General features: G+C 42.6%; 1 protein-coding gene across 2 annotated transcripts in view; it reads right to left on the reverse strand.

The window, feature by feature from the left end:
- The window catches only part of SLC25A36 (solute carrier family 25 member 36), a 35603-nt gene extending 24918 nt beyond the window's left edge, over positions 1-10685 (reverse strand). Inside the window, exon 1 of one of the 2 annotated variants that reach the window (XM_037406407.1) lies at positions 10518-10685. In XM_037406407.1, the coding sequence (XP_037262304.1) occupies positions 10518-10558 (41 nt within the window). In that variant the 5' untranslated portion in view covers positions 10559-10685. The remainder of the gene's footprint in view (positions 1-10517) is intronic. The other variant, XM_037406406.1, reaches the window with a different exon arrangement.
- Between the last annotated feature and the right edge of the window lie 252 nt (positions 10686-10937).

The following is a 10937-nucleotide window of genomic DNA, read 5'->3' on the forward strand; positions in this document are numbered from 1 at the left end:
AACTGAATGATACATTCACATAAGTAACATTCTACTCAACACAGTCAAATTGCAAAAGGTGAAGAAACAGTTGGAACATGTGACAATGCTGCAGTTATTTGTCCTTGAAGTCAGTTTGTTAACCCAACTTGGAGTGAAAATTTAAACAGAAGTAAAGTTTCCCAAAGTAGTGAAGGTGCACAGTCTTCAATATGTGTGGTTCAAATCTGTTCTGGAAAGTAGCTCAGTACCTGAAATGTTTAACTTCTTACAGTAAATTTTAACTTTTTAAAAAATATTTAGTGTCTGCCTGACTACCAAGTGCCAAATATCCTTAACAGCAGAAACGATTTAAGCACTACACATATAGGGCTACACGTTAGAACTGGTAAAAACTGTGGTGTGGCAATTTAATAAAACTAAAATATGTAAGATACCCTCTGAACTCCATTTGTATTCTGGGTATTGTACCATGAAAGCAACAATTCCCTGAGCGTTTCCCAAGTTCTGCCCTTTACAGAAAGACAGGCTAGATACTGTAGAGTAGAACCTGCAAAGACAAAAGAGCTTTAAATAGTTAATAAGGTGAAGACTTCCAGATTTTGTTTCAGTCTGCCACTCATTTCTGTGAGCAAGCCAAGGCAAGCCATGCACAACTTGTGCTGACAGTGGAGTTACTCCCGTTCTGCCAGAGCGGAACACAGCCAAGAACACACTGCCTTTTAGCAGTTCTGCTCAGAGGATTCTTCTGGTGCTTGCTCATAACAAATTTATTAGTATCTGCATTCCTATCTGTTTAGCTACAATCACATACAGCCTCTGAAGAAAAGATATCACATCCATGAATTCTGATTCCGAAGAAAACACTCAATTCCTTGGTATCACCATTACAGAAAAGTGCTTCCCTTGAATTTTTTTATATCAGTAATCTTAACTCTGCCAAATACCCTTCTTAAAACTATGATCAGGATACTATATGTACCCTTAAACAAAACAAGAAACCAAACCATAAAACCAAAAAAGGATTTAAATTCAAGCATTAATTAATGTTACTAACAACTCAGTCTGAAATTAGTACAAATTCTATTTGCATGTAAGTAATTTCAAAGGGCCCAGCACTCACTTCTCTGATGCAATAACCAGAGAGCTGGTGTTCAATTCTGGTAAGATAATTATCATCTTTTTTCTTGTATCATGAGACACTCAGACACCCCAAGAAACTTTCAATAGCTGTAAGATGGTTCAATAGTATTTTTTAAATAATGTCTTCCAACATGCACATGAGAGTTCAGTACAAATTAGAAGTAATAGCCAAGACTCAAGATCTTCTGTAAACTTTCATAGGAAGGTAGCTTTCAATAGCTCTTAGTCTGTTCACTCTCTTCCACTGCAGAGACGACCAGAAATAATGGTAGTTGTTAGCACAGCACTGCATCCTAAAAAACTAATCTGTTCTGCATAAATTGATCTGACTATATCAAACAGTTGCCAAGTAGGATAATGTTTGGTGATGCTCACCTAATGCTCCATTTAAGCCTAGTGACCTAGGGGTAGCCTATTACTAAGCCTAAAGGCATCTTGTCCCACCCCTAACTCCAACATTAGACTGAAGTCTACTCTCTTCAAAGTTTTAATTAAGGAAAGAAATAAAGTTTCTTCACCAGTCTGGAAAAAAGTAGTCTCACAGGAAGATGGAAAACAGTCTTTCAGTGTATGCTGTACACATGCAGTGACAGACTGACACAGCTTTTAGAGCAGTATGTTGAAAACATCTCCGAATAAGCAATACACTTGCTTACTCTTCCAATGGTAAGCTACAATGAGACTTTCTAAAATAGGAGTTGCAGGAAGAGACAGACTACATGTGCTAATATTTGTTTTAGCCAGTGTTGAGAACAGTAGGAGCCTGTAACATGTTAAGGTTCACAACATGAATACCACAGGTAAGCCAGCTCTCAAAATAACCTGTAATGGAGCTTTAGAAGGGCTTGAGCATCTTCAAGCAAAACAGCAAGCTAGTGTGTTTCCTGCAGTTCAACAGCAGACACTGCTGTATGGTAATATGCCTGCACAGGGAATGTAGGAAGTTGGCTTTAGAGTTTATTTCCTTTCTTGTGACCCCTCTGTTTCTGATGCCCTCAAGCCTACTCTCTTTAAGATCTTTCTGCATCTGATTTTGGACAGGTTACATGAGGGCTTGTTTTCAAGCAATAGTAATAGCAAGAGAAAGCACGTGGTATGATTTATATTAATGAGATAAATACTATGGAAGGGGGAAGAAAGGAGGAGGGGAAAAAAACCTTTGCCTACATTCTTCAACAGCACTTGGAATTTGGAGACTTTAATGCTACTGGCTCCACAGCCACACTGCACTGAAAAATTTTTCCAAAGTTGAAGATTAACGCTGACCTGGAGCTTCTATGCTGCATGCTGCCCTGCACCACACCAAATCACCACAAGGGATGGCTGACTGCAGCAGCGCTTCTGTCAGACATTCACTGTGGATGGATTTGAAATAATTCATTCAGCAATGGATTACTAGGGAAAAGGGCAGACGCAGCTGTTCAATGCCCGTTCTTTTTAAGTTGCCCTGCAGCAAGCGTTGTTCAGCAATAACCAGCTAATGTAACAGCAGCCAGCACTATTTTTACATCCATCATAAGGAAGCTAATCAACTGCCTCCCTTTAAGAGCTGCACACCCTTTATATGCGCCACATTTTGCAATTCAAGCAATTTCAAAGTTATAGTACTCTTGGCAGTTCCTTACTGTTGTGTCATTGGGTGTGGGCTTTTTTTGTTTGTTTCTTTAAACAGTTTAAGATGTCTCAACTGAACCTGAGAATATTTTGACTGTTTCCACTAGCGAGTTTGGAATAAAACTTTCCTCTGCCCCTTATCTTCAAGATCTCAAATTGCTACTTACAGATGAAGAAAGTTTTCTAATGCTACATGATTCTCTGTTGCTCAAGAAGGTCTTTGCAAAATCCCCAATTTCTACTTTTGTCAAAATGTGATACTCCCAGCCCTCAAAAACCCCCATATAACAGAGAAAGCATCTGGAACTGAAGTAGTGAAAAAAGTTTCCAAGTGTTGAGGAACCAGACCCTGCTCAGTAGTCACAAGATGCACTGAGTCTGAACTGAGCCACTAGACAGAAGCATAATCCAGGAACTATACCAATTTATCTAGTTCACTTGAACTTTAGGATAAACACTGCAAGGCCTGACAAAAACCTGTTTATGTGAAACTGTCAGTAAACATAGCTTGTAGGTAAATAAAGAGAGAGAATTCAATAACTATGTACCCTGTACAAATAAACAACTTCTAAAAGCATGACTACTGTTCCACCAGCATCAATGACAGTGTATTGTACTTAAAAATCTATTTCCAGCTTTGCTTATTTGACACACTACTAGAAATACCGTGAAAGACTTTCTTCGTGCTTCACGTCCTGGCAGGCCATTAACAGCCAGCCACCAGCTCCAACTTAGCAAAATCATTCTATAAATTGTCAGCAGAGTGCTGCCATCATTCCTGCTACTCCCTCACAGGCTCACATTAAGGGGGAGGGTTTTTTTAGTTTGTGGCATAACACAAATCAGGAAGTAGCACAGTTTGGAGAAACGTTTGTGGTGGGTTTTTTTTTAAGAGTTGGAAAATTATTAGATTTCTTCTCAGTAACACTAGTGGGATTTTGTAAACTAAAGAAATTTCTACTACCTAAAACCACTCTGGTTTTCAACATCTCCAGTCATATACTAGGCCCCAACAACTGTGACTTGCGAAAATACTTACTAATACTTAACTTTCTCCAGGATTAAATGAGTTTCCCTTGGCAGAGCGAATAGGTAAGCAAATACACTCCTGCTGAAAGTATAAACTGGAAGCAAAGAAAGGCAAAACCCAGGACACTCCCGTGTTTTCACCAGTTTCTAATGAACACTGTTCAGAAGACCACTTTCTCATCTTACCTATCCTAAATTTGACACCTGCCTGTAATAAATGTTTACCACAATCCTTTTTCAGCTTTGCCAAGCGAGTATAAGAAAAACTTGCAAAGCTGACCTTCATCAGAAACATCTGATCATACAACGGCATGAGAATCCACCTGTAGGTCCTAAGTAATTTTAAGAGCAGAAGAGCAAATATCAGTAGGTAAATATACAAAAATCAACACACTGGTAAACAAGGAACATTCAAATCCTACTACTTCTAACAGTCAGGTTAAAGAACAAAATCTGCAGCTTAATCTGTACAAGAAGGCACAACAGACATGACACACAGTGAAACAGAGGCAGAGACATGTAGTTATCTAACCCGCAGGATTGTGACAAACTTAAACCAGCAAAGCTAAGAGCAATTGTCTATTTGACATCTCTTGGAGAGAAGAATTTAGGAAGATGGCAATGCCCTCCTAAACTGCAGGTTATTCCACAGAACACCCATTAAAAAACAAACAAAACACCCAACATAAAAAAATATTTAATTTGATCCCTAATGTGCACTTAGAAGTCCATCATCTTCACCATATTAACAGAAAGAAACCTAGAACTATTTAGGCTTTAAATTTGGCTAGCAATTCAACACAGATACAGTATTGACAACTATTTTCCTCAGATAAACCTGTATTATTTGTGAGGCATCGAAAGGAAAGAAATATGCACATGCTTCAAAACCTAATCCTGTTCAGCATTCAAATCCCAGGTTCTATTTCCAGAGATGGCTGCACAACAAAACCTTCTTTAATTTTTACAGTTTTATGCTAACTGCTACAGAATCACTGTCTTTGTCCTGAGTAGTTATAGCATCTTCTGTTACCTTACACACACACCTGCCCTCCTAAGTAAAAGCAGGAACAGCTCCAGCATAGATGGGGGTCTCAACTGCAGCCACTGGACTGTCTGTAAGTGCTCCAAAGCAGATTAATACTCCCCATACCAATGCCAGCTGACCTAGGACTGAAACTGTCAGTGCAAAAATTTTTTTATTCCTTCAGATACATATTATGAGCGAAGGCTGCTAGTCTCAGACTCACCTTTCACAGTATTTGTAACCACAGCCTCAAAGACTCAAAGATAACCCTCGACCCTGTTATCTTGGGTCTACATTCATTCACATATTTTACCAGGTGTTTGTCTTTCCTGTATGAAAATGAAAGTTCCATGCAAATACTGGCTGCCAACAGAAAGAGCAAGAAAATGAGCTAAAATAGTCAAAAGAAACAAACCCCATACCATTTGCAAACGTAACTCTCCTAATGTCTCCACCACTTGCTGCAAATTCAGGTCCCAAATCTATCAGCAATTTCACAGAACTTTCTTACAATATGACCAACTTTCACATCAGCAGGTAAAGTTGCAGGTATTTTATTTAGTTTGGATATTAAGTTTACAGGATCCCTCTTCTGAGGGTATGTAAGGGCTTTAGCAAGTACAATTTTCAGAAACAGCAAGAATATCTCATTAGTCCTGAATTTTCAGGGTTTTCCTGTTATTGTACTGCTAAACTTGTGTATTACACACCTTTCAATCTTCAGTACTAATAGGATGACTAGGGGTACTAACAGCCAGAAACCCTTAACCTGCTTATTCAGCAATTGTTTCTCTGCTGAAACTTAGGAAGTGTAAGTTAGGCTAACAACCTTACACTAAACATACTAATGAAACTCGCTATTTCTAGTTGACAGCATACAAATAAAATTTCCCCAATATGCTGACATATAGAAACCTACAAGTGAAACCAGGGAAAACAACGGGAACAAGCATCACTGGGTTCCACTACCCAAAACAAACATCAACATGTACAGTGTAGCTTCTACTAGGAACCACAGTAAATAAATATTTACAACACTTGTATTAAGCAAAATCAGCTAAAAACATCAGCCATCTAGAAAGAAATACAAGAAACACCAGCTTCACAGTTTCTCAAGTACTGACAGCAATTTTCTTGCCATCTGGTAACCTCATGGAGCAAACACCAAGCTACTCAGTGCTTTAAACACACACTGTCTTACTCAATACAGAAGAGTATATGAACACAAAAATAACCTCGAGTATGGACAGGATGGTACTCACCTTCTCCTATGCCTTACAACAGGAAGACCTTGTTCTGAAAGACAGCCAGGGTTACGCTAGAAATATATTTTAGCGTAGGGGGGATTCTAAGTGCTTGGCAACTCACTTCAGGCTCAAGTGAGTATTTTCTGAAAGGGAGTAAGAAAAGCCCCTATCATCACACTACCTGCTACGTTAACTGTATCTTCTTAAATCAAAAAACTGCAAGGGTAATTCACCTTTACTTCATATATTTCAGCAGTGTCTGATCTTTCTAAACAATTCAGACATTTATTTGAAATATATTTTCTGAGTCTTAACTATTTCAGCCACTGCAGGGATTTGCCAAGAACCCTGGCCAGAGGGATTTCCATTACAGTTCAGTTTGAGACAGTTCTATAACCAGGACAAATAAACACAGACTCCTCCCTGTAGTCCCTCACATATTAAATTAGAAAACAGCCAACTTTCTGCAAGAAACACCAAGAGTAAAAAAAAAAAAAAAAAAAAGAAGTACACCTGGGACTGTCCAACCCTGAACTCCGAGAAGCAGCTGTCCACCTCCTAACCCAAAACAGTCCCTCTTTTTGCTGAGGAAACAAAACCCAGGCAGGTTCCCATGCCCTGATGGAAGTTTGTATGATACAGAATAACTGTCATAAGCTTTCCAGAAATTAAGAACAAATAATGAGAACTTGGAAATTACTTTTTTAGCCAAGACCTGAATATTCACTCAATGTACCAATTACAATTGCAAGCAGGCACATTCAAAACTATTAATCTTCCCTATAAAGCAAAATATTAAGGTCTTTCTACTACTTTTTTGCTGGTTTAAGTAGTCTAATACTAGAAAAAGCATGTAAGTGTGGAACTTACATACCTGAACTAAGATGTTCATTTAAAGCCTACATTTCAGTCACAAGACTTTGCAAGTTAAGGATACAAAATGTTCAATTGATTCTTTCTTTGGAACGGAAGAACCTGGGTTTGTATTGCCAACACTCTGTCTACAGTGGCAACAGTTGCTATTTGACTAAAAGATGGAAATACAGAAGAGATGCAAAAAAATCTACAGAAGAGATACACAAAAAATCCCTGAAACAGAAGAGTTCTGAGCAATGCAAAGTAGCTCAGAAGGGTGGGGGATAAAAAAATGCAACACCATCAAGAGTTTCACCTGAAGCAGAATTTTGTATCATGATCCAACACTACAGGTGTCCAGCTAGCTCCTGCTTCTGCAAAGACAAGATACTATTAACAAATGGAGTTGTGGTAAGGACACAGTTTGCAGAAACAGAACCTGCTAAATAGGGGCATCATGACAAAATCTGAGCTAAGCCATTTCAAATGTGTCACAGCATGACACTGAACTCCAGGTACAATATCGATCTACGCAGGTATGCACCCTGCAAATACTCTTCAGTAGAGAGTGAAGAAGGGCAGTTTTGAATACAGCCTACAAAACTAACTACATTTAAGTGTCTTTAGGTGACAGCAAAGTTACTGCATGGAACCAATTGCTTACAAATTCTATCAGTCAAAACCGCTTTTCTTGAAGGAATGTGTTCTTAAAAGTTAGTAACCCTTTTTTTATTAAAAAGGAATTCTTTATTTTTCTACCTTAACTTATTTCTTCTAAGTGTGATGCTCTTCTCATGCTATGAATTTTCTACTTCTAAATAGATTTGCTTTTATTTTTACATACAGAACTTCAAAGAATATCCTATTTAAAAGTCAAGAAGGTCCAAGCAGTGGGGGGGCAGGGGAGGTTTGCATGTAAAAGTAGTACTGCTTTGTTAATGTATTGGTTAATGCATGAACTAGGTCAGCAAAATCATTTAGATGAGCTTTCTTTTCCAGAAAAAATGCACCACTTCAATGATTGTACTAGAAACTATACTAAAGCCATTCCAAAATCAGCACTAAATAAATTCTTTTTAGACTTAAGAGTTTCTAGCATAAAATATCAGTTGTATTTACAATTAACATGCAGATATGAAACAGATAGGATTCTTAAGAATGAAATTAAAGCAAGCATTATTTTAATAAAACAAAGCAAATAGTAATTGCTAATTCCCTCATCAACACTGCCCCAGTGGCCAGCATTGCTAGTAGTCTATCAAACCTGTTGGAAAGGGATAAGGACGCAGAGACAGGAAAAAAGGAATGAGGGGGGAAAATTATTAGCAATAGGAAACAAACTCCCAGCGTAAATTGTAACAGCCCAGAAGTATTGTAGTTTGCCAGCTGCTGAATTGGTGATAAAACAACCTAAGCAGCTACAGAAAAATCCAAGGATGGCCCTACCTACATTACTAAAACAGCAAAGTCATCAGTTACAGCTTCATTACAGAAAGCAGGAACTGAAGATTGAACTTAGACATTGCAATAAAAAAAAATAAAGGGCAATTGAGATAATCATGCTCTTTCCACAGGTTCCAGTGAAACCTAAACGAAAACAGAGCTTCCTTCCTTTTTCTTTAAGATTCACAGATTAACGATCACTCCAGTGATCTGTAGTTCATCATGCTCGCGAAGAAGTCATGAGGTGACTGAGTAACTTTTCTACTGCTAAATGTGACCACATATACACTATTAGCTTTGCTGAACTGAAGTTACAGGAAACATGTGACTGGCACATAAGGAAACAGCATTCAGCCCTTCCCTCACAGTATAACCCTTGACCCAACTGGCCAGCAGCTAACTAGACCAAACTTCCCTGGGGAAAAAACAAAACAAAACAAAAAACCCCCCCAAGTTCAGCTGGGCAATCTTCAGCCAATTTTAAGTTTTGGTTTTATAAACACATCTCCATCATTATGCATGATTCTGCCTAGTAATCTCCCCTGTGCTGAGCTGTCAAGTTAAAGTGCTACAAGGCAGCACTCCTTCTACTGCTTTTCTGAATGCTTACAAGGATATGAAGTCTATAGAAAAAAAAAAGTATGAACTATTACTCTTGGGCTTCCTGCTGCATAATCACTCTCCTCAATGGAGTTCCAGAAATTCAGGGGATAAAAAAGCACCCACATAAGCACTAAATTAGGCACATAACACTGGAAACCTGCAACGTGTGCCAGAAGCAGAAAGTGCTCACGTGTACCCAACTTACTCAGGCCTGGTCAGAGGAAACACTACTGTATTCTTCCATCTCACACACCCCAGTCCAGAGGCAGCAAGTTGATTTTGTCAAGGAGGAGCACAAATGAAAACCCAAACTTCAAGCTCTCTCATGGGATGACACCAAGTATGTTCTCAGCCTGTCTTTTCTCCCACTTCTACACAGCCGTGCTCACTACCCAAACACATTTTTAAAGTTAAGCTAAACAGGACCCCCAGCTTTCTCTAAGGCAGGCACTCCTCCCGCTCTATCTGTGGAGAGACCACAGGCTGTGGAAAAGCATACATCCCGTGCATTACAAAGCTTAATAAGATGAAGATAGATGAACACCTGCGAAGACACAAGAGTTACTTAAAACTAACCAAGATGACATATCTTTAGATATATATATATAAAGAAACTTTACTTCCAGCTATGTTCTTCCCTCTGATTTCTTCTGTCTTCATGGGCACAAAGCTATATGACCACGTCAAGCCCCACGCCTGAGCGGTACACACCAGAGCTGTCGAAATGCACCGAAGTCACACTGCAGTCCTTTGACACCAGCATTACCAGCCGGTCAGTTCTACACCGCCGAGCGGCGGCCAGGCCCGGGCAGTCTCTCCTGTGCACTGGGGCAGCCCCGTAGAGAGGCCTCGGCCTGTTTCTCCACGGCTATTCCCAGATAAGGGGTGAACCCCTGGAACAGCGATTAGCGGAAGCGGGCTATTTTTAAGGGAATCCTTGGCCCCCGTCTCCCCCACGGGCCCACGTTACGGCCCACGCGCACACTACCGGTAACAGACGGCAGCAGCCGGGGCCGCGCCTGGCAGGCGCCGCACGCCCAGCTCCCACCCCGGTCCGGGCCGCCGCAGCGCCCCGCCGGGCCGGGCACACAGGCCCACAGCGGGCCCGGAAGGGCCGCGGGGCACCGGCGGGAAGCGGCGCGCCGGGAGCGCCTCAGCGCGGCCTGCCTACCGCCCCCCGCCTTAGCGGCCGCAGCGAAAACCCCCTCTCTTCTGCCCTGCACCCCCTCAGCGCCAGAAGACGGGCGGTAGCCCCTCGCCGCGCTCCGGGGCCACCCATGCAGCCCTGCCGCCCCGCCACCAGGCAGCCACTCCAGGCCGCGGCCGCCACCCCCCAGGCCAGGCCGCGGCGGGCAAGCTCGGCAGCGGGACAGGACCGCGCGGCGGGCGGGCAGGCAGAGCCCACCGGGGCCATTTCCGGAGTTACAGCGGGGAGGAGGGGAGCTCTGGCGGGCAGCACCGACCGCACGCCCACCTGCGCCAGTACCCACGGGGATGGCAGCTAGGCGGGCTGCCCCACCTGACAGCCTGTACGGAGGGGCTGGCACCGCGCCCGCTCCTCCGCCGGTGTCACCTACCCGCCAGCGAAAAGATGCACTAGGGTGTCTCTCTGGCTCATCCTCGCCGCCTGCGCCCGGGCGGAGGGGAGCGGAGCCGGGCCCTTCCGCCCCGCGCTCGGCCGGGCCGCTGCTGGCGGGCCTCAGCATAAATACGCACCGCGGCCGCGCGGCTTCCTGCGGCGGCGGCCTCGCCCCGCCCCCCGCTCGCGGCCGCTGCGGCAGGCGCCGGCCGTGGAGGCCTTCCTCATACATATGCAATGAGCCCCCGAGGTAAACAGAAGCTGCTATTGCTTGGGGCCGGGCGACGTCACCGCCGCGCTCCGCCTAAAAGCTGGGCGAGGGGGGTGGTCCCCCGTCACTTTGGGGGAAGCTGTGCTTGTGGGAAGCTTATGCTGTGGGCTGGATTGGAGCTTAGGGCTTGTCCGATGTTTCTGGGGT

This window comes from Falco rusticolus, chromosome 13, assembly GCF_015220075.1.
Source record: "Falco rusticolus isolate bFalRus1 chromosome 13, bFalRus1.pri, whole genome shotgun sequence".
NCBI lineage: Eukaryota > Metazoa > Chordata > Aves > Falconiformes > Falconidae > Falco > Falco rusticolus.